At 42.3% G+C, this 24862-nt stretch overlaps 1 protein-coding gene across 3 annotated transcripts in view; it reads left to right on the top strand.

Annotated features, from left to right (window-relative positions):
* The window catches only part of MOGAT1 (monoacylglycerol O-acyltransferase 1), a 95967-nt gene that overhangs the window by 24434 nt on the left and 46671 nt on the right, over nucleotides 1-24862 (top strand). Inside the window, exons 6-7 of one of the 3 annotated variants that reach the window (XM_077748716.1) lie at nucleotides 12383-12497; nucleotides 21604-23234. In XM_077748716.1, coding sequence (XP_077604842.1) covers nucleotides 12383-12497; nucleotides 21604-21838 — 350 coding nt within the window. In that variant the 3' untranslated portion in view covers nucleotides 21839-23234. Of the gene's footprint in view, nucleotides 1-12382; nucleotides 18672-21603; nucleotides 23235-24862 lie in introns of those variants that run through there. The other 2 variants (XM_077748718.1, XM_077748717.1) reach the window with 2 other exon arrangements.

Below are 24862 nucleotides of genomic sequence, written 5' to 3' on the forward strand. Positions count from 1 at the left end.
AGAAGAAACACAGCTGGCCAATAGACACCTTAAAAGATGCTTAACATCACTCATTGTTAGGGAAATGCAAATCAAAACCACAATGAGATAGCCCCTCACACCTGTCAGAATGGCTAAAACCAAAACCACAACACAGAACAGCAAGAGTCAGGGAGGAGGTGTACAGTTGGTGGGAATGCAAACTGGTGCAGCCACACTGGAAACCTGTACGGAGGTTCCTCAAAAAGTTAAAAATGGAGCTTTTCCAACCAAGTCTCAGCAGAATGGCTCCTGCAAAGAAGGGCGGTGAGAGGCAGTGCCTTTCTGCTGTCAACAAGGTAGTGACCAGAGAATACACCATCCGCTTTTACAAGCGCATCCGTGGGGTGGATTTCAAGAAGCATGCCCCCTGGGCACTCAGAGACATCAGGAAACTTGCCCCAGTGGAGATGGGAAGTCCAGATATGGGCATTGATACCAGGCTCAACAAACCTGTCTGAGACAGAGGAGCAAGGAACGTTCCATGCCGTATCTGCGTGCGGTTGTGCAAAAAACGTAACAAGGGTGAAGATCTACCGAACAGGCCTTTGGGTTGGGTACCTGTGTACCTGTCACCGCTTTCAAAAATCACGGACTAATTATTGATTGTCAAATAATGGTATAAAACTGCAAAAAAAAAAANAGCACAGAGCCCGACGCAGGGCTTGAACTCGGGAACGGTAAGATCATGACCTGAGCTGGTCGGAGGCTTAACCGACTGAGCCACCCAAGCGCCCCAAGAAATATGCTCTCATTAAACCCAAAGTGCCATCATCAGGTCACAGTTACCCTCTGTGTAGTTCTTACACCAAGCCTGGCTGCACCACCGGGTTTCTCTGTATCCATCAAAACCCTCTTTCCTCTTTGCTGAGGGTCATTCAGCGGAAATAATTTATAAAAACAGATGTCATATATTAGCTTCTGCGCAGCAAAGGAAGCAATCAATAAAACTAAAAGACAATCTACCGAATGGGAGAAGATATTTGCAAATGAATCTCTGATGAAAGGTTAGTACCCAAAACATATAAAGAAGTTAATACAACTCAACATCCAAAAAATAATCCAATTTATTTTTTAAATTTTTTTAAATTTTTAAAAATTTTAAAAATCTTTTATTTTTAAAATTTTTTTAATGTTTTATTTCTGAGAGAGAGAGAGAGAGAGAGCGTGAGCGGAGGAGGGTCAGAGAGAAGGGAGACACAGAATCTGAATCTGAAACAGGCTCCAGGCTCTGAGCTGGCTATCAGCATAGAGCCCAATGCGGGGCTCCAACCCACGAACCATGAGACCATGACCTGAGCCAAAGTTGGACGCTTAACTGACTGAGCCACCCAGGTGTCCCAAAAATAATTCAATTTAAAATGGGCAGAAGAAATAGAGAAATTTCTCCAAAGAAGAAACACAGCTGGCCAATAGACACCTTAAAAGATGCTTAACATCACTCATTGTTAGGGAAATGCAAATCAAAACCACAATGAGATAGCCCCTCACACCTGTCAGAATGGCTAAAACCAAAACCACAACACAGAACAGCAAGAGTCAGGGAGGAGGTGTACAGTTGGTGGGAATGCAAACTGGTGCAGCCACACTGGAAACCTGTACGGAGGTTCCTCAAAAAGTTAAAAATGGAGCTTTTCCAACCAAGTCTCAGCAGAATGGCTCCTGCAAAGAAGGGCGGTGAGAGGCAGTGCCTTTCTGCTGTCAACAAGGTAGTGACCAGAGAATACACCATCCGCTTTTACAAGCGCATCCGTGGGGTGGATTTCAAGAAGCATGCCCCCTGGGCACTCAGAGACATCAGGAAACTTGCCCCAGTGGAGATGGGAAGTCCAGATATGGGCATTGATACCAGGCTCAACAAACCTGTCTGAGACAGAGGAGCAAGGAACGTTCCATGCCGTATCTGCGTGCGGTTGTGCAAAAAACGTAACAAGGGTGAAGATCTACCGAACAGGCCTTTGGGTTGGGTACCTGTGTACCTGTCACCGCTTTCAAAAATCACGGACTAATTATTGATTGTCAAATAATGGTATAAAACTGCAAAAAAAAAAATTAAAAATAGCATTACTGGGGATTTATACCCCAAAATACAAAAACACTAATTCAAAGGGACACATGCACTCATGTGCTTACTGCATTATCTACAATAGTCGGCTTATGGAAGCAGCCCAAGTATCCACTGATAGATGAATGGATAAAGAAGATGTGAGATACACACACGCACACACACACACACATGGAATATTGGAAAATTATTCAGCCATGAAAAAGAACGAAATCTTTCCATTTGCAGCAACTTGGATGGAGCTAAAGAGTATAATGCCAACCAAGCTAAGCCAGTCAGAGAAAGACAAATTCCATACGATCTCACTCATATGTAGAATTTAAGAAACAAAACATGCAAGCAAAGAAAAAAGAGAAACCAGGAACTGATTCTTAACTGTAGAGAACAAACTGATGGTTATGAAAGGGGAGGTAGGTGGTGATGGGATGCAGGAAATAGGTGATGGGAATTAAGGAGTGCACTTGCTGTGGTGAGCGCTGCGTGATGCATGGAAGTGGTAAATCACTATATTGTACACCGGAAACTACTAGTACACTGTAGGTTAACTAATATTACAGTGTAGACTGGAATTAAAATTAAAGATTAATAAATAAAAGAAGATACCATGTATTTGTGCATTTCAAAAATAGTATATCACTTACATATTTGATGTTATTGTTGCTTTATCGAAATACAATAAAATGTTCACAGACTCCTGTTTCATCACATAAATAATGGAGAGAAACTGATTTAAATATTGCATGCATCATAATAATCAGGAGGGATAATTGAAAGACGTTTAGACTTTAAGAATCAGTTCCGGGAATTGTTTCTGTCCGCAGTATAGAGCTCCAGGAAAGCCAGAATTTTCCCTTCCTCTTCTCTGCTGGATTCCCAGAGCCCACAGGGTAGGAGCTCGAGACCCATATGTAAACAAATCATTGTTTAATTATGCCCGTCTGATTATTCTTCTTAAGTTCATAAGCATCTAACAAGTACATGTTAATTTTTTTTTTTTTTTTTTTTAATTTCTGAGAGAGACAGCGTGAGCGAGGGTGGGTCAAAGAGAGAGGGAGACACAGAATCTGAAACAGGCTCCAGGCTCCGAGCTAGCTGTCAGCACAGAGCCCGATGCGGGGCTCGAACCCACGAGCTGTGAGATCATGACCTGAGCCGAAGTCAGACGCTTAACCGACTGAGCCACCCAGGCGCCCCAACAATTTTAAGGCAAGCTGCTACTAAACTCGAGTTGTAGAGCCCGTGCAGGTAGGATGATGGGAAGTTGCATGTTTAGGCAAGAAAGCAGGAGACAGGGAGATTTGCCATTTAAAGGGAGAGATTTCGTGTATCATTGTACATGTTGATTTTTAAATTCTGTAAGTTTATGTTGAAAAATTTCAAAGGTTCAGAAAAGTTTCAGGAGTAGTAAAATGAACTCCCGTGTGCCTTTGTCCCACACTGACCAGTCGGTAACATTTTGCTACGGTTCTTCTCTCTCTCCAGTGGTATAATATACCACTGAACTTTTTGAGCAGTGCTGAAATCATGACATCTGTTTCTGTGTATCTCTCTTAAAAGCAAGATGATCCTCTTCTGTAATATCAGTGCAATTCAGGGAATTGAACACTGATCAAGTACTATTAGCCAGTGGATGGCCTATATTTCAAATTTCACCAGTTGCCACAATCACTGCCTTGTTAGCTGTGCTTTTTGGCGAAGGGGGCTGGTCGGGTGTTTTTTCCCTCAACAGACATTGCATTTAATTATCACATCTCTTTAGGCTGCTTTAAGCTGGAATCATTTTTCAACTTGCCTTTGTCTTTATGACATAAGCAATTTGGAGGCGTATAGGCCAATCGTTTGTAGCATGTTCTTTAACTTGGGTTGGTATGGTCCGTCGTGGTTATGATTATTATTTTTTAATGTTTATTTATTGTTGAGAGATAGAGACAGAGCGTGGGTGAGGGCGGGGCAGAGGGAGTGGGACACAGAATCCGAAGCAGGCTCCAGGCTCTGAGCTGTCAGCACAAAGCCTGACGCGGGGCTGGCACTTGGGAACAGTGAGATCGTGCCCTAGGCTGAAGCCGGACGCTTAACCGACGGAGCCACCCAGGCGCCCCAGTCGGTCATGGTTATTATTCCAGTTATGTGACTGTGGCAAGACTTCCACAGGAATGGTGCTGCATCTTCCTCAGCACGTCATGTGCCAGGAGGCTCTTGATGTCAGTGTTTCCCATTGTTGGTGACCCTCACTTTGATCATGTGAGTGCGGGGTTTGCCAAGTTTCTCTGCCATAAAGATAAATTACAAAGATTTATCTACAGAAATCTTTCTATGTTTACACATGTAAATATATAATGTAGGTTAGATTTATATTTATAAATATGAAGACTTTTTCCCTTCCATTAACAAGTAACGTAGGGATAGTGTTACTTAGACGCCGTAATTATTCTGTTCATCAGACTTTACTTGGTGGCTTTAATATCCATTGATAATTCTTGCCTAAATCGATTATTGCAGTCATGGTTACAAACTGGTGATTTTCCAGCTCTAGCATTCCTTCTATATTAATTAGTTGGCATTGACCATAAGGAAGAGGCCACCCTCCTCCCAATGTTAGATTATTTGAATTCTGGATACCCAGAGAGGCTTCTCAGCTGTTCCGTGGGACGTGGGAAAGGCTCCCTCCCTGTCTTCTCCAGCCGCACAACTTCCCCTGACTTCCTATTTCTCTTTCTTTCTATTTCTATTAATTTCTCAGCCTAAATTTGATTATGGATGTGATGGAAGTGTTTGTTTCACTTTTTAAAAATGAATTAATTTACTTTTTAAATTTACATCCAAGTGAGTTAGCAGATAGTGCAACAATGATTTCAGGAGTAGACTCCTTAAGCCCCTTACTCATTTAGCCCATCCCCCCTCCCATCCCCCCTCCAACAACCCTCTGTTCGTTCTCCATACTTAAGTGCCTCTTATGTTTTGTCCCCCTCCCTGTTTTTACATTCTTTTTGCTTCCCTTCCCTATGTTCATCTGTTTTGGATCTTAAAGTCCTCATTTGAGTGAAGTCATATATTTGTCTTTCTCTAACTGACTAATTTCACCTGGTATAATACCCTCTAGTTCCGTCCACATTGTTGCAAATGGCAAGATTTCATTCTTTTTGATTGCCGAGTAATACCCCATTGTGTGTGTGTGTGTGTGTGTGTGTGTGTATACACACACACATACCACAACTTTGTTATCCACTCATCCATCAATGGACATCTGGGCTTTTTCCATACTTCGGCTGTTGTCAATAGCGCTGCTATAAACATTGGGGTGCATGTGCCCCTTTGAAACAGCACATTTGTATCCCTTGGGTAAATGCCTAGCAGTGCAATTGCTGGGTCACAGGGTAGTTCTATTTTTAATTTTTTGAGGAACCTCCATACTGTTTTCCAGAGGGGCTGCACCAGTTTGCATTCCCACCAGCAGTGCAAAAGGGTTCCTCTTTCTCTGCATCCTCGCCAACATCTGTCGTTGCCTGAGTTGTTAATGTTAGCCATTCTGACAGGCGTGAGGTGGTATCTCATTGTGGTTTTGATTTGTATTTGCCTGATGATGAGTGATGTGGAGCATCTTTTCGTGTGTCTGTTGGCCTTCTGCATGTCTTTTTGGAGCAGTGTCTACTCATGTCTTTTGTCCATTTATTCACTGGATTATTTGTTTTATGGGTGTTGAGTTTGATAAATTCTTTATAGATTTTAGATACTAACCCTTTATCTGATATGTCATTTGCAGATATCTTCTCCCATTCCATCAGTTGCCTTTTGCTAATTGTTTCCTTTGATGTGCAGAAGCTTTTTATTTTGATGTCCCAATAGTTCATTTTTGCTTTTGTTTCCTTTGCCTCCAAAGATGTGTTGAGTAAGAAGTTGCTATGGTTGAGGTCCAAGAGGTTTTTGCCTGCTTTCTCCTCTAGGATTTTGATGACTTCCTGTTTTACGTTTGGGTCTTTCATCCATTTTGAATTTATTTTTATGTCNTTCTGCATGTCTTTTTGGAGCAGTGTCTACTCATGTCTTTTGTCCATTTATTCACTGGATTATTTGTTTTATGGGTGTTGAGTTTGATAAATTCTTTATAGATTTTAGATACTAACCCTTTGACAGATATGTCATTTGCAAATATCTTTTCCCATTCTGTAGACTGCCTTTTAGTTTTGTGGATTGTTTCCTTCACTGTGTCAAAGCTTTTTATTTTGATGAAGTCCTAACAGTTTATTTTTGCTTTTGTTTCCCTTGCCTCCGAAGACATATCTAGTAAGAAGCTGCTATGGCCAATGTCAGAGAAGTTACTGCCTGTGTTCTCTAGAATTTTTATGGTTTCAGGTCTCACATTTAGATCCTTAGGTCTTTAATCCATTATGAATTTATTTTTGTGTATGGTGTAAGAAAGTGTTCTAGTTTCATTCTTTTGCATGTAGCTGTCCAGTTTTCCCAATACCATTTGTTGAAGAAATTGTCTTTTTTCCAATACATGGTTTTGACCCTAAAACATTTCAGATTGTTTGCAGCTCCCCCAGTAAAAATTCCAATCCATATTGTCTGTCACTTGGGCCCATACACTCTTTTCAAAGTATTTTATGAGCACTGACTTCTCAATGTCATTGACCCATTTTACTTTTCACGCCATACTCCATAGGTGCTACGGAGCCATTGGAACATCCAATATCTCTTCAGGTTCACTGACTCTTGTCTCTGTTTCTTAGCTGATATCAGGTTGTTTTGTTGTCATTTTCTCCTATGGGCTCCAAGCACACANTTTACGTTTGGGTCTTTCATCCATTTTGAATTTATTTTTATGTCTGGTGTAAGAAAGTGGTCCAGGTCCTTTTCTCTGCATGTTGCTGTCCAGTTTTGCAGCACCCTTTGCTGAAGAGACGGTCTTTATTCTATCGGATATTCTTTCCTGCTTTGTCAAAGATTAATTGGCCATAGTTTGTGGGTCCATTTCTGGGTTCTCTATTCTGTTCCGTTGATCTGAGTGTCTGTTTTTGTGCCAGTACCATACTGTCTTGATGACTACAGCTTTGTAATACAGCTTGAAGTCCAGGAATATGATGCCTCCTGCTTTGGTTTTCTTTTTCAAGATTGCTTTGGCTATTCAGGGTCTTTTCTGGTTTCACACAAATTTTAGGATTGTTTGGTTCTAGCTCTGTGAAGAATGCTCGTGTTATTGTGATTGGGATTGCTGTTTCACGTGTATATTTATGGCAAAATGGAAAAAATATAATCACTGCAATTAAGAAATTGCTTCTTTCCATTATAGGCCCAACGTGATGGGCAGTGACTAACACTCAGCCCCCAGCCACACAGAGAAATCAAAATTGACATTACGAAACCATTTATCATGCCTCAGCCACATGTACAGAAGGAAGTAATATGATCTTGGGGCCTGATTCAGAGTGACTTAGGTGGTTTCATTTATCTTCTGTGAGCCTCAGATTTTACAACTCTAAAGAGGAAACCATTACAATTTTCCTGTCTTCTCTAAGGGTTATTCTGCAGGTCAGATGATGTTGTACATGGGAAAGCACTTTGCGCACCCCCAGAATAGGAGAGTTCGAGTTGATGTACAGCCCAGGGGGCTCCCTGACCAGACTGTTGAGAGGCATTAAATGTGTTTCCATCTCCCTGTGTAAAGTCATGAGGAAATTGACAAATTCAGATTGTGGGACATTAAACAACTGGCCTAGACTCTTCAAAAATATTAAGGTCATGAAAGACCAAAAGGAGAGAGTACTCAAACACACAGCAGCTGTCATGGATGATTGGGGGGATGTGGCAAACAATAAGGATATCACTGAGATAGTTCATCAAGTTTGAATGTGAACTACGTACAAAATAACTGTGTAGAGGTTAAATTCCTTGGGTATGAGAATCGTATTGTTAAAAGGGACAGTGTTCTTGGGATGCCTGGGTGGGTCAGTCAGTGAAGCATCTGGCTCTTGATTTCGGCTCAGGTCATGATCTCACAGTTTGTGGGGTCGAGCCCCGCGTCAGGCTGTGTGCTGACAGCACGGAGCCTGCTTAAGATTCTCTGTCTCCCTCTCTCTCTGCCCCTCCCCTGCTTGCACATGCACTTGTGCTTGCTTGTTCGCTCTCTCTCTCTCTCTCTAAAATAAATAATGAGCATGAAAAAAAAAAAGGACAGTGTTTTGTCTTAGTAACTACATGCCAAAATATTTGGGGATGATAACACAATTGAACCATTCATGTCTGCACCCTACTTTCAGATGGGTCTACAAAAATAAAAAGAACACATACGTATATCTTCTCATGTGTGCGTGCACCTGTGCACATAATGTTCAAAACTAGTGTCTGGAGGAAGAGTACTCAAGTGTTTATTGTATTACTCTTGCTGTAAGTTTGAATTTTTAACATAAAGATAGGGAAAGGAATGTACTTTAATAAAATAAAACTAGTTTGAACCCACTTGAGGACAAAAGTAGTCTGTTATGTTTCAAGTCATGGTTATGTCCTAATGAGAAAAAAAAGCAGGCTAAGGGATTCTCTGAAATACAAAGAAAGGAAGGGGAGCCTAATTTAAAATTAAATGTCAAGTTAAGGGTTTAAAGGGATAAGGACGTTAAGGGGATTAGTATGTTGCCCAGTATAACACATTAAGTGTTCAATAAATGTTCTCTGTACGTGTGTATGGAAGCGCGAGTGCACGCACACACATACAGGCACATACTCTTTCTTCACATCGGGCATATTATTTGAGCCTCCACCGTGAGCCAGAGGCTCAATGAACCCAGGTGTCATCGGCACCTACAGTTTGACCCTCGCCAGCCCCCTCTGCCCACAGCCTAGCCTTTCTCTAGGGTCAGCTGTGTAGCGTCCAGAAGAAGAGCAATTCCTGTGAGAGACCATTAGAGAGATCACCCCTGGGGAATTTTCAGAATTAAAGAAAAACAGCAAAGATTTCTTATTGGCAAAGATCTATTCTTTGTCTCAATGAGAAGAACATACTGCCTATTTCCGAACTCCTCTCCCGCTGTGTATAACATGGCTCGTGAAGCTGCCCATTCCTCCTCTGAGGTACATACAACATGGCACCATAGAAGTAAAAGCGAGACTGCTGTGTGAGGCTGTGAGTGCATAACTCATCTTGAATTGCTGGATGGGACCAGGAAATGGAACACATGAGCGGCCAGCTATAAAAAGCACCAGAACGCGAACAGGAGCTAGGATTCCCGACTCTGCCGCCAGGAGAGATGTTGGCTGAGTTTTTCCAGAGCAAGGAGTTCTGTGTCCTGGAAAGAGCAGCCATTTCCCCCCCTTTGTGTTGTCAAAAGAGAGTTAGTTACAGGGCAGTTTCAGCTAACCTAGTCTTAGCTTTGTTTTCTTCCTCGTACTGGTAAAAATCTCCTGTGCGTGGAGACAGAGAATTCTGGTCTTCTGGGGCTCTGGAGACTCTTCTCAGATTTACATGTTTTTGCTTTGTCACCTCTGTCTAGATCCCTCACAAAGTAATTGAGAAAGATTTCTTGTTCCCCGGTCCAGTTTTTGTAATGAGGGGCAGGGCCACCGGCTTTACCTCCTTAATTTCTGTGGGTTTTTTAAAAATATAGTTTAGAAATTTCCAGTATCTCAGTTTCTCTAACACATAAACAAGAGAAAGGCAAAGAGGCAGCCGTCCATCTCACACTTTAAAGGGGAAAGTCTTGTGATAAATTTAAAACTATGGGCATGTTTGAGCTTTCTGGAAGGAAATACTAAAATATACTAAAACCTGAAACCTGAAATATACTAAAACCTGAAATATACTAAAACCATTAATAAGAAAAGAACAGGATGGAAATTATCTGTAGGACAGCTCATAGGAAATAAGGCTTGATTAATAATTTAGAATTCGCAAGTCTTTTTCTTTTATGTTTATTTTTGAGAGAGAGAGAGAGAGAGAGTTGGGGAGGGACAGAGAGAGGGGGAGAGAGAATCCCAAGCAGGCTCCATGCTGTCAGCACAGAGCCAGACGTGGGGCTCAAACTCATGAGACATGAGATCAGACCTGAGCCAAAATCTAGAGTCAGACATTCAACCGACTGGACCACCCAGGTGCCCAGAATTCCTGAATTTTAATTAAAGTAATCTGGGAACAACATCTTCTTAGATCACTGTGCCTCTTTCTAAGTCTCCCCACTGCCAACTTCCACCTTGAATAATTGTACTTGACCTCTCTTTTGGGATTAACACCTAACAGAAGCTATTTCTATAAAACTGTAAATTTGCTAGTAGATTGGCAAGGGCTAGTAGATTCTCATTTCACCTGTAGATTTCTCAATTTTTTCTTGAAACAAAAAGGTCAGAGTTGGAAGGAAGTTTCAGGGTCATTGAGCTCTGCTTTTTTATCCTAAACATGTGAAAAATAAGGCCAGAGAAGAAGTTACTTGGTAGCTCAGTGCACTTAGTGAGTGACTAGACCTAGTCCAGTTTTTTTTGTGCAGCACCAGTTCCCGTTCCACCCCATCACCATGTTAGCCTCCTCCTGGGTTGTTATATTTCCAAGCACACTGACGGTAAGATGGTTCTCGTTTGTTATGCTGAGTTACAAAGGACTGACGTCTACTCTACGTGAATTTGACATCCAGGCCCTCAGAACTTTATGTGAGATTCTCGGGCCTATATCTGGTTAAAAACTTAGAAATTTACAAATATTAATACTGCAATAAGGTGATACATATCTACTATATATGTCTATATGTGTCTCCTTACTGCAACATTAGATATAGAGATATCGTCTTAATAATACGTTTTGTTATATGCGCGTGTGTGTCACTACCTTCTCTGTGCCTCGTTACCTCCCATACTGATGTCATTTATCACTTCCTTCTTTCTCTGTGACTTAACATTTGCTTGGTTTTCTCTTAACTCTCCACCACCTGTTAACTGACATGGATTTGAACCTTGGGTGTAGCACGGAATGACCTAGGGTAGGCCAAAGGAAACCTCCTCCTTCCACTCTGAGTCCCATTCTATTACCTATGGCCCCACTTGACCTCATGCCCGAGTTAATCGGTAATAAGAAGCTGTTTGTGAGTCACCTAACATCCTGTAGGTTTTCAACTCTTGGCATCAGGAAGCAGCATTAGGCCAGCAGGGGGCGCAGTGAGCAGCAGGGAAGACCTGGGAAAGCAGGTGCCAGAGCCTTGTGTATCTTGTAGTTTCTAAAACTCTGAGACAAATCTAGACGCCTTTTTAAATATGTAGAGAAGTTGGCAGGTTAAAACAATTATTAGCTCATTTTAAATTACAGGTAAAACAAAGGAATTCTCATTGGAGGCAATTCCTACAATACAGATAAAGTGAAAATTACCCCATCTCTACCTTCTTCCCTAGAGGCAATGGTTATCAGTCTCTCTTTCTAGACTTTTTTAAGGTTTATTTTTATTTATCTTGAGAGAGAGAGAGAGCAAGAGCAGTGAAGAGGCAGAGAGAGACAGAGAGAGAGTCCCACAAACTGTGAATTCATGACCTGAGCCAAAATCAAGAGTCAGACACTTACCCAACCACCCAGGCGCCCCTAGATTCTTTAATACACTAAAGCTTATAATACACCTGGAACTATAAATGTTTTTTCATAAATGGGATCATACTGTATTATTTTACAACTCTTTTCCCACTTCATACAATTTAGACGTGTGTGTGTGTGTGTACACATATAATTTCATTTTAAAAAAAAAATGTTGCCTAGGAATCCATTGAGTGACTCTTCTATGGTTTATTTAATAATTTTTCTACTGAGACTTCTGGTTGGTTTTGTTTTCTACTCTTAAACAGTGAGAGTCTTCTGATTATGTGTGTTTTCTAGTACAGATTCTTGGCTATGAAGAAATACATTCTTCAGATTTTTTAGGATGACATTAAAAAGAAAGTAGAGGGCTGATGCCTCATGATTCAAGACTTCACCATCAGTGATAATAGGGCACTGTGGCCTGGCTGTCAGCTGTACCAGAGGGAGAATGCTGTGACGTGCACGCACAGCTAAGTCCTCTTACTTCACAGCTGTGGTCAGCACAGTGGTTCATTTGACTCAAAGTCAAAACCACCAGGGTACTTACACTCCAGCGACCGCTGAGAAGGAAAGTTCTTTATTTGTCATCAAAGAGGATGGTGTGACGACTGTAAGCAGCCAGTAAAATGAACAAGCGATTGGAGTGAGCACGCCTGACAGATTCTGATTGGCAGCACTTTCCAGAGCCGTCCTTTAGAGGCAGCGGGTTGTGATGGTGTGGTTTTGGTTTCTTCTGGCTGATGTAGTCTCTATTTTTACAGTTGGCCGTCCGATCCCTGTTCATCAGACTCTGCATCCAACCACGGAGCAGATTGAGGAGTTACATCAGACCTACATGGAGGAGCTAAGGAAATTATTTGAGGCGCACAAAAGGAAGTATGGTATTCCAGAACATGAAACTCTCATTTTTAAATGACTATACTCTTAGGAGGCATACCAGAGGATGGAGAACATCCCATTGGAGAATACATATTTTAAATAAGGATTTTCTTCTTTGACGATGGAATCAAATTTGCAACTGGAAAGTATTGTTTGTGGTGATAGATGTTGATGAGTGTCCGTGGGCAAGAAAAATACCATCGGTGACTGTTAGAGAGGACTCTAACCCTTCTAATAATCCTCCTCATTTAGGAAGGGCCAGTCGTTTCACAGGTGAAGAAAAAGTTAAGAGTTATTCACGTGCTCAAAAAAAAAAATGACGGCTTGAAAAAATAATTAGGCCCTTTTACTAAACATCACAATAATTTAAGGTAGTGTTTTCACTGACGATGGCGGCTGTGGTTTAGCACAGCTGGAGCACTTAGGAGACCGTGTGTGAGCGAATTTTCCACACAGAGCGAGTGGAGATCATTTCTATTTTTTCTGCTTGAACAGACCATTTTTTTGGTGAATAATGTTACTTTTCAGGCTTAGATCATTTGATCCCTTTAGGTCGTGTCAACCAATGCATTTTTATACAGCAGAGCAGAATTTTTATGCAGTTGTGGAAATAGGATGAATCTACCATTTGGAAACCCACGTGGGTGAGAGCGTGCCTCTTCGTTTCTATTCATGCTTAGAAACATTCATGCTTGTCATTTGCTTAGGAGCATGTTCGTATGCTACAGACAAGGAGGTCTTTTGGGAGACCTGCATTAGAACGTTAAAATTCTGGAAGGTTCTCGTGGCCATAGAAATGATTTGAATTTCCTTCCCAAATAGCCTCTGTGAGTAAGGCCAGCTATGAAAGAAAGCGCCCTCTCTGGTTGTCACGTGTACAATTACAGCTGTCTGGTCTTCGTTCCTTCTGATCACTGATACCTCCCTAGGGCCTCGGTCAGGCCCAAAATAAGCATTGTTTAGTGAATATTTTATGGATGAACCCACAAAGGTGAAGAAGTTTTAAAGTTGTACCATAGGATGAACCTATTTTAAGAAAAGACCCATTTTCAGAAGGAGAGAACGTGCGGAGTCTGATTGTCTCATGTAGGCTCATTTATAAGGCAAGTAAAAAGGAAGTTTCTGATCATTAGGGTGCTAAGAGTTAAGTAATTATTCAGTAAATAAGTGAGAAGAGTGTTTCCAGACGATCTCCATTGCTATATGTTGCTTCTTTACCTCCTGTACTCTGGGTATTTGGGGCAACTTCATGGAGTTGTTCTAACTGACTAGTAGTATATCTTCAGGCCTCTAATTTTTAAAACATCGAGCCCTGGGCTGGAGCGTGGACTGAGTTCAGCATCCGCCAAACAAAATGATGCTGGGTAAGGTCTTGAGTAGGAAAGCATTTCACACAGGAAAAAATGAACATGCCTTTGGCTCCACACTGGTTGAGCAATCCAGGAGTCCCCTGACCCCTGGCCTTGAAATTAGATCAATTTTTTTGTCAAAGCAGGGAATAGGACAAAACCTCTTTTTAATAGATGCAGAAAATTCAACTAGAAATCTTTTTTTCTTTAAATTTTTAATGTTTATTTATTTTTGAGAGACAGAGAGACATGGAGCGTGAGCAGGGAAGGGGCAGAGAGAGAGGGAGACAGAGAATCCAGGCTCTGAGCTATCTAGGGGCTCGAACTCACGGACCGTGAGACCATGACCTGAGCCAAAGTCGGACGCTCAACCAACTGAGCCACCCAGGCGCCCCTAGAAACCCTTTTTGGTATTACTCAACACCAACAAGGTATAAGGGAGCATCATTTACAGAAAATGACACCCTGGTCAGTCAGGGATCAGTCTTTCCTAATACCACAACGACTAGAGAGACCTTTCAGTTATTACAAAATCCATGAATGTCATCGCGTTAGAGAAGTTCATTAAAGTCTCCTGTGATTTCATAAAAATATGACTTTTAATCTCATACTTGGTATTGGGAGGCCAAGCTGACCCCCCAACACTAGTCAAATCATCTAATAAAGCAGTTAAAGCCCACATGTAGCAAAGCAGAGGTGTTGGAAAGTAAGCAAAGTTCTGCTCTGATGAATTTGTCGAGAATTTTGCCATGTCAAAAACCTAGGCATCAGCAAGCTTTTATTCTGGCATCCGTAAAATCTTATTTTTAGATACATATTAGAGGTTTTATCTCCTTTCTCTCTTTGGGTCTCCAGGGGTCTTCAGCCAGCCAGAGGTCCTTTCACAGACCCAAAGCCTAGTTGTAAGCTCCATAGAGTCCTACAAATTGCAAGTGAAGGTTTAGACATGAAGTTTTGCTACAGCACAATCGGGAGCCATATATTGTACTCACTAATAGGGTTTGACGGAGAGCGCCTCTATTTTAAAGATTCTCATCTACTCTGATGTTCAAGCAGCGAAGCAAACAATGATAGCAACATAGATAACCCCAGGACACAGTAAGAGAAACAAGACCTAATTGCCTTGAGGAAATGTGCGTTTGCGCCATGTGGCTTGGATATTTCTTCCTCCTGTGTCTCTTGCTCACTGGGCATGCGCTGAGTCATGTGCTTTGTCTTGCAGCTAGAAGGGTTGAAATGATCTATATCCCGTGAAGTCTGTTATGCTCACATTGAAGATGACAGCTTTAGTGCTTAGAAAGGCCGGCCAGCTTTGCTGTGTCCCAAGGGGAACCAGGACAAGGGACACTACATGGTTTATAAAAACCCTTCACTAAGACTCCGGAAACAATCGAAGTATATATATACCTCAGGGATGAAGGGTGAGCCTTTAGTGTATGCATAGCATTAAAAGTAAAATCCCTCTCTTCAGTAGAAGGTACGCTTTGGTCGTGGGAAACACAGGAAGATATAACTCACATCTCTTCCAGACTACCTCACCCATGATGCAGATGGCCAAAGTACATGATAAATCTGAAAACAAGTTTCGGGTCTATTTACTCTGTCTTCTTTTCCTTTGACAGGACAGACAGCGTTCATGGGATTTGTTGTGGGTTTTTTTTTAAGGTTTATTTTATTTTTGAGAGACAGAGACAGAGTATGAGTAGGGAAGAGGCAGAGAGAGACACAGGATCTGAAGCAGGCTTGAGGCTCTGAGCTGTCAGCACAGAGCCCGACGTGGGGCTCGAACCCACAGACTGCGAGATCATGACCTGAGCCGAGGTCGGCCACTTAACCGACTGAGCCACCCAGGTGCCCCTAAGGGATTTGCTGATTGGTTGTTGTTTCCCCACCCCCACCCCAGTAGCCCAAGATCGCCAGGTCTTATACTGTATTTGTATTTTTTTTTAACCAAGTGATAAAATACCTATTTCTGGGGCTGGGAGAGTTCCTTCAAATAGAATTTGTATATCTTATTAAAGGGAAAAAACAAGCCAACTTCTATATCACCAGTCAGTCCCTCTGGTTTCTCTGGGCTGGCAAGCACAGAAGCAGTTTTTTATATTTAAAACAAGGATTTGTCTAATGCCTTCTATTTCAGTAATGTTCATTAATCCTTCTGAGAAACGCATAGCTCAGTGCCTTAATACCGCGTATAAGAAGGAGAAGGTCTGTCCCCATCCATAGTCTCCCCAGGGAATGAGGTGTTCCTTAGTAGCAGAGCCTGTGTCGTGTGTGTGCTGTGATCCTGGACCCACAGAGCAGGCTGTCCCCGCTCTCCGTGAAGGCTCGTGGCACTAACGTAGTCCTAGAAGCCAAGCTTTAGAGGCAGAAGGGGCGTCACAGTCTGCAAGTTATTCCTTCTGCAGATGAAGCAGTTGAACCCCAGTGGCTTAGTGTGGGTTGGAGCCAAGTCCATGTTCATGTTACACTGCTCTGGTGGAACAGTAGATAGCGCTCGTTCGTAGCTGTTGATGAATAAACCCATGCATCTTCCGATAAAACAGAAGTGTCAAAACAGAAGATGATGAAGAACACTCATAAAGCAAGGGATTTAGCCACTCCGAAGCGAGCTCTGTCTTCTTGGGGCCTAGAGCAGTTTTCTTTTTCTTTTTTGAGACCGGCCCAGCGCATTGTTGATTTTTCCCTTTTGCAAGAGCTATTTTGGTGATGTGCGCTGGGTGACGTCCAAGCTTTCAACAGCGGGCTGAGCCACTAGAGCCTTCGGTATTTGAGCAGCAGGATAAGGCGAGGGGCTTTGCGCCCAGGATGGGTGACAGACCCCACAAAGGATTCCCCCTCTCAGCCATGTTGCCACCATTCAGACAGGTCACAGCAGTCCTGTAGCTCAGACAGAAGTGGAAGCGGGGCTGTGGTCACCTCACTGACAGCCTCAAGCCCCAAGCCCATTCTGGCTGTAGCTTCTCCCAGCTGGGTTATTACAGCTGCTTTTCTTTTTTTATAGCTCTTAGATTCTGGTTAAGAATTTTCCGAGGCTCTCTTGAGAATAAAGACAAATCTGACCTTCTTGTATTCCCAAGGGCTGTATAATTTTTCCCCAGTCTGTTTCCAGACCAACTTGGAGCTTCCTGGTTGGATTCCAACTGTCCAGTCTGGGCTATGGTCATGTGGAGACAGCCAGAAAGCATACCTGTGCTATTCTTGTCTACCTTCCAGGCTTCTATTTCAAATAACCCTTTAGCCCCTGGGTCTCCACTAACTGGCGGGGTGACCTGGGCTCATTCTCCTTCCTGTTAGGAGCGAATGATCTCGAAGGCTCCCTCTGGCTCTGTCTTTCTGGTCTCTGCCTGTTCTGTCATGGTAATGACATCTAGTGGGAGATGCAGATATATCTGTAGACTTCTTTTTCCTCTTCTGCCCTCCTTTGTGTTCCTCTGGACATGCAGAGAGTTCCAATGACTGTCCCCCTTTCTTAGTACAGGCACAACAGAAATTGCTATGGAAATTTCTCCAGCATCACAGTGACCTTCAGTCATGGTGTTTCTATGAAACAATTTCATTCTCTAAATAAAAATTGGAAGGGCGCCTGGGTGGCTCAGTCAGTTAAGCGTCCAACTTCGGCTCAGGTCATGATCTCACGTCTCGTGAATTAGAGCCCCGCATTGGGCTCTGTGCTGACAGTGTGGAGCCTGCTTTGGAGTCTGTCTGTCCTCTCTCTCTGCTCTTCCCCTGCTTGTGTTCTGTCTCTCTCATTAAATTTTTTAAAACATTAAAAAAAATTTTTTTAATTGGAGACATTTTTCTAAGCGATTTCCTCCTTTACACACTTCAAAACTGTGAAATAACAGTTTATTCCTTGTTAAAATCTTTATAGGAGGTGGTGGGTTTTTAGATTTTCTATATCGTACGTGTTTGCTCTGTGCTTTTTAAAAGCTCTTGGTTGATAAAGTTGTGACCAGTAAATGGGCTTTATGCCCAAGCTGTAAATGTGTGGCTGTGGTGTTTCATCCGAGTAGAATGGTTTATCTTTCCACGCCTTGCCAACGCTGAATTCACTTGGACTTGAGGACAGATACAGATGCAGCGGAACTGTGAGCTTTGCAAATTCTCTTACCGAAGAGCCCAGCGTTTTAGATCCCCCACATGAGAGAAAAGACAAAACAGAAGGCAGGGACAGGGCTAACTGAAAAGTACAGATGTGCCAGATGAAATGAGAGCAGAGAACAGGAAGAGGAAACGGGACAGGAAGCTGCCGTGATCAATATAACAGTGAAACTTGTTACTTACAGAACTGTTCAGAAACTGGTAGAAATATTGATAGATTCCAAATCAAGGGAATCACTGTTATGGGTACAGGGTTTCTTTTTGGGTGATGAAAATGTTTTAAAATATGACTGTGGTGATGGCTACATAACTCTGCAGATATTCTAAAAACTACATGTGCGCCTTTCTTGAAATGGGTGGATTTTAAAATATGTGAGTTACACCTCAGTAAAGCTGTTTTATATACTTAAGTCAGTCATATACTTGGCATAATAAGGGAAGAAGCTAAAAACTAAATTTCTTTTTTTTTTTATGTGTCAGACATAAAATTGCCTGCCTACCTTTGGTGCCAGCATTTTGGATAATAAAGTTTACACTTTGATTTTTGAGACTTGTTGGTGTTATCAAAACAGGTGTTTTCAATCTTCTTAAAATATTTTATTGGATAAAGAACATGCTGTTTTATTACTGTGTAAAAATACTGCTTGACTTTAACTTTTCCCAGCATTTTATTAATACTGTGGCTAATACTAAATAAATATTACATAAAACCTATCAATATTTTTTGACCACCTACAATGTACCAGATACAGAGTTAGGAGACCTTATGTACATAATGACATTTAACTCTTAAAATAGCCCTGTGAGATCTGTACTATTTTTATCCCATAAAAAAGGGGGGTTAAGGGGCACCTGGGTGGTTCATTCGGTTAAGTGTCCAACTTTGGCTCAGGTCATGATCTCACGGTCAGTGAGTTTGAGTCCTGCATTGGGCTCTGTGCTGACAGCTCAGAGCCTGGAGTCTGCTTTGAATTCTGTGTCTCCCTCTCTCTCTGCCCCTTCCCTGCTCATGCTCTGTCTGTCTCTCTCTTCTGTCTCTCAAAAATAAATAAACATTAAAAACAATTTTTTTTAAAAACTGGGGTTAAGAGGGGCTAAGAACTTTGCTTGAGGCAACCCTCATGTTGGGGGTGGGATTCAGATACGATGCCAGGTCCTGTGGCCACAGCCCATGCTTTGGATGTAGGGCTCAGGAGCCCTGGGTGGGTGGGTCGGGGGGTCCACCCTCTCTGTCACTAACTTGTGTGACTTTGGGTGAGTGACCTTATACTCTTTAGCTATGGAATGAAAAGGTGGGACATGATTACTAAGGTTCTTGGTGGGTCCCTCTACTGGTGATTTCTTTTCTAAAGCCATCTACATTTCTGAACGCCGCTCCCCCACACCGTAGCACAGCACACCCACACCTAGACCCAGTAGACACGGGGACCATTCTCAACACTGAAACAACGCTGAGAACCAATTGTGAGATGGAAAATGTTATGGACGCCATTAGAAGGACAGAATAAGAAAGTTTCATTTTAAGTGGGCTAATATTTGTTGTCCAAGTTAAACATTTAAAATGTTATATTAAGAACACCTGTTTAGCTAAAAGTCTTGATTTTTTTATTTTTTGGTAGCTGTTACTGCACGGAGCGCTAGTTGGAGAAAGGCTGTTTCTCCAAACCGTATTTTTAAGATTCATTGTGTTTCTTACATGTGTATATGTATGTGTGTGTTTGCAAGTACCTTTTAAAATTTTTCTTCATACAATTGCTGCATGTTCCAAATTTAAGAAGAAAGGTCTCCCGTTTGATGTCTCCCTCCCTGCCTTCTCCAGTTCATCAACAACATCTTTTTTTTTTTAATTTTTTTAATTTTTTTTATTTATTTCTAGGAGAGAGAGAGAGAGACAGCGTGAGCAGGGGAGGGTCAGAGAGAGAGGGAGTCACAGACTGAAACAGGCTCCAGGCTCTGAGCTGACAGTCAGCACAGAGCCCGATGCGGGGCTCGAACCCACGAACCGCGAGATCATGACCTAAGCGAAAGTCGGACGCTCAACCGACTAAGCCACCCAGGCGCCCCAACAACATCTTTAAAAACTCTAGACAGAAAGGAAATTTGAGCTGTAGTTTGACCTGGCATTGGCATTTCATGGGTGATGCTAAAATAATGGAATGCTGTCATCTATCTTAGATTGGTTGACTGTGTCAGAGCAGGATCGTATAATTTGTCATTTCAAGTTCACTTAACTTTAAAATAACATCGAATCCAGAAGTATAGAATGTTAAGTCGTATTAAGTAATTTCAGTGGGATTCGCAGAAGGGTTTATATATGACATATATAAATAGAAACATTGATATGGAGATACGTATTCATTCCTGGTATTGAAATAATACCCAAATCAAGGAAAATTTAAATCACTGGGGATAAAAGCAAATGTGATTCATTTGGGAACTAGCTATACTTTTAAAGATGCGTTGGGTTTATATTTTGAATACTACATAGTGATTGAACTGAGTGCCATTATTATGACAAATAGATGCAGGAGACGGGACAAATGTCTCAGTAGGAAGCAGCCTACTGTGTCAAACCAAGACACAAGCATAGCCAGGCCTTCAAAGTGGTTCCAGAGGAAGCAAAGGGCAAAGTTAAATTGCAAGAGGCAACTAAGGAACACTTGCTTTCTGTCAGAGGGAAGGTCAAGGACAAGAAGTAGGGAAACGTTGAAAAGGAAGTGAGGTCACCGTGTGGGGAAGTAACAGCCCCCGGGAAGAGACAGGTCATCTTCCACATTCCACTGGACGGTGAGCCCCTGTCCCAGAGGGTCTTCTTTTCAATAACAGATGACAGGGGCACATCTGGTGCTGCCTAAGAGAGATGTTATCTCGGAAATGGTATTCCTTTGAAGGAAGGTCACCTCCTCTTGTTGACCCCTTGGTTCTAATGTGAAGGAGTGATTCCTGGGTTAGCAGCCCGCACGTTCTTAACCTTCCCAGGTCACTACGAGTTGGCCCTTTGCTATTGCCTGATTATTGTTACGACTGCACTCTTACCTAGACAGCTAGGCAGTTGGAGATCTTAACTGAAAATGATGGGAGCCCCTGAAAGCCCTCTCTGCCCCCATCACTATGCCAAGTTCACAGATGATATGATAGCAACGACTCCACAAAGATCAAATAGGCAAATGAACACAGAATGGGAAAACTGTATTTGTTCAAATCTCTATAGGCGTTGTGCTCTTTACAGCTATCTGTTTCCACTCTTACTGTTGAGAGTTCTGTGAGCCAACCCATCAGGGTGACTTGGCTACAAAGCCGAGTTTAGATGTTTGGATGACAGAGTGTATGCAAAGCAGCGTGCCCTACTGGTCAATTGCGGCCAGAGAAAATGCTTTTCATAAGGAACTGTTGATATTGAACTTTTGAATCGCTCTGAAGCTGTTACCACATCCTTTTGGCCTGACTTTATTGTGGAGGTTCTTTCCTTTTCCACATCTTGATAGGTTTAGAAACCGCCCCAGGGCCATTATTTCAAAGGAGAAATTTCTCTTCCATCCTGCCTGTGATTTCTCGTTGCTCTGGGCTCTAGTTTTTGTGAAACAGGGACGCGGTGGCTTCAGTCGGATCCTCTATCTGGGGTATGTAATGTGTTTTCTGCTAATTCACAGAGTTCCATCGGGGATGCTCTCTGCCAGGATTATTTGGCAAGAAGCCACCGAAGAATTGCTTTCAGCTTTGTTTGCGGTTACCAGATTCCATTGGAATTTCCTGCATCTCCCAGCGATTCAAAGATTCTCATGGAGGGCGGGGTGGAGGCCCCGGCTGCAAGGTGTGTTTCTGCCAGTAAATGCAAGAAGTCAGGGTGCTGCGTGGAGAGACTCGCTTAGGGCCCAGTCATTCTGAGTATCTTCCCAATTAGACAGTCTTGACCAAGCACCGACTGGTGAAAGGAACCAAAGCGCGGGACCTGTGTGCTCCCCTCTCTGGACCCATAAACCGGGCCGAGTGAGAACACCATCTCATTGGAGAGAGAGGGAAGCAGGTGTCTCAAGCGCAGCACCAGCCGAGAGCTGCATCTCTTCTGGCTGGGAATCTGGGAGGAGCCGTGAAGGGAACAGAATTGATTTATGTTTGCGGGAGAAGGAAGACGTAGGTGAGCCCCAAGGCAAAACTCGGGCAGACTAGTCAGGATCAGGGTGAGCAGCCCGTCACAGTCGGCCCTGGACGTTCCTGCCTTTGGCAGTGAAAGCTCCCTTCCTGAGAGGCCCCCTCAATGTCAGGCAGAGTGGACACCCTGGACAGGGAGGGAGACTACTTCACGGCCCTGGTGCTGAGGGCACAGCTCCTGGTTCTGTCCACCTTTGGGAGGGAGGCGTCTGACTTCGGCTCAGGTCATGATCTTGTGGTGCGTGGGTTCGAGCCCCGCGTCGGGCTGTCTGCTGTCAGTACAGAGCCTGCTTCGGATCCTCTGTTCTCATTCTCTCTTTGCCCGCCCCTCAAATAAAAATTAAAAAAAATTTTTTTAATGCTTCAGAGATCAGCTTTTAAACTAATTTTTGGAAAATGAGTCTCCAGCTTAACTATGTATCCTGTGATACTCTGACATGTCTCAGCTTCTGTATGTCGATGTGAATGATGGCCGTCAGGCTCTGGAAGGTCTCTACCTGTGAGTGGGATTTTGTCATGAGTTCTCCTTAACACACTGTCACGTTGGGGTGGCCTCAAAGCTAATATTCCCTAAGAGCCCGGGTCCCGTGGAGACTGTTGTGTGTATATGTGACTGTGACTGTCTTTTCTGGGCTTCGGTTTCTCGTTCTTTAGGGAGAAATTATTTTCTTCTATAATGGATTTCTAAAATACTTTTAATGAAGGGGTGCTTAGACACTGGGACTTTTGAAACAAATTATACTTAGAAACCTGAAATGTTATAAGGGAAGGGAAGCAAAAATAATATAAAACAGGGAGGGGGATGAAACATAAGAGATTCTTAAATATAGAGAACAGAGGGTTACAGTGGGAAGGGCTGTGGGAGGGGGGATGGGCTAAATGGGTAAGGGCCATTAAGCAATCTACTCCTGGGGCTCCTGGGTGGCTTAGTCGGTTAAGCATCCGACTTTCGCTTAGGTCATGATCTCGTGGTTCGTGGGTTCGAGCCCCACGTCGGGCTCTGTGCTGACTGCCATCTCAGAGCCTGGAGCCTGTTTCGGAGTCTGTGTCTCCCTCTCTCTCTGACCCTCCCCTGCTCACACGGTCTCTCTCTCTCCTAGAAATAAATAAAAGTATTAAAAAAAAAAAAAAAGCAATCTACTCCTGAAATCACTGTTGCACTATATGCTGACTAACTTGGATGTAAATTTAAAAAAAATAAATAAATTATTTAAAAAAATCTGAAATGTTAGGAAATGCCCTAAACTTTACATAAACTTTACTGTAAATTTTTATTTTGTTTTTTCTACCTTTTAGTTGTTAAATATATACTTGTTTATATATAAATAATAATATAATAATTAATATAATAATTATCTCAATGCAAAAATATAAATATTATCATCCTATAAATAACATAATTATTAATAATTATTATATATAAATATATATTTAAATATATAGTCAAATCTTAATTTTTTATGCCTTGTTCCCAAAAGGACCATAGATGGAATAGCTCTGTTAGAGATTTGAGACTCTTAATTGTCACATGAAGCTTAATAAAAATGAGAACCGAATATACAAATATAAAATGTTGAGTATTCATTTCCAATAATAAAATTATCTCTCCTACACAGAAGTTCCACCGAGTAATAGAAACTAGCGCGATCGTTGATACTTTTACATCTTTGCCACAGTTAAATGAGCACATTGAATCTTGAAACACAGTCTTTAAACTGGTTTTTTTATCCTCCCCAACCCAAGAACCTTGGCAGATTTAACTTAGGCTGAAGTTGAACTCCCCTCAGTTGGAGTCTGGGGTTACATGACCATGATCAAATTCCTGAAGAAAGAGAAAGTTTCCCATGAGATGCATCTGTCTAACTTATTCTTTCCACAGAGACCATTCTTGAGCATAGGTTTAGAAAAACTCTAGACAATTCCTCCTGCAGAGAATGGGGAAGGCATTAGATCTTCCAGCAATATAGCAGGTAATGTAGCAAACTGAAATGTCAACCTCAAGCTTGTTTCATTGTGGAGGTGAAAAAGATCACACCTCCAGAGACTACAGGCATGTTTATTTAAAAAAAAATTTTTTAATGTTTTATTTATGAGAGAGAGAGAGCGAGAGAGCATGAGCAGGGGAGAGTCAGGGTCAGAGAGAGAGGGAGACACAGACTCTGAAGCAGGCTCCAGGCTCTGAGTGAGCTGTCAACACCGAGCCTGATGCGGGGCTCGAACCCACGAACTGTGAGATCATGACCTGAGCCAAAGTCGGACACTTAACTTACTGAGCCACCCAGGCGCCCCGATGCAGGAATGTTTAGGGCAGGAAAAAGAGAAAAAGTGTCCATTTTCTTCTTTTGCTTTATTAGAAATCTTGATGTCTTTCCCAGAATCCCTCTTGTAAACTTTACTTGACATCTCATTGGTCCGAACTGGGTCCCACGGGTCACGCCCAGCTACAGATACGGCTGCAAAAGGGACTACTAACTTTCCATTCTCTGTAGCATCAGTCAGCCGACACTTTCAGTAAAGACTGGGGTAGTAAATTACTTAGTCAATAACTACTCAACTCTCACTGTAGTGCAAGAGTAGCCGTAGATAATTATAAATGAGTGAATGTGGCTCCAATGAAACTGTATGATGGACACGGAGCTTCAAATTTCATGTAATTTTCATGGAATATTCTTTTGATCTTTCTTTAACCATTCAAAGGTGTGAAAATCATTCTTAGTTCGCAGGCTATATAGAAACAGGAGGCCGGCCTGACTTGATTTG

This window comes from Crocuta crocuta, unplaced genomic scaffold (assembly GCF_008692635.1).
Source record: "Crocuta crocuta isolate KB4526 unplaced genomic scaffold, BGI_CrCroc_1.0 scaffold229, whole genome shotgun sequence".
NCBI lineage: Eukaryota > Metazoa > Chordata > Mammalia > Carnivora > Hyaenidae > Crocuta > Crocuta crocuta.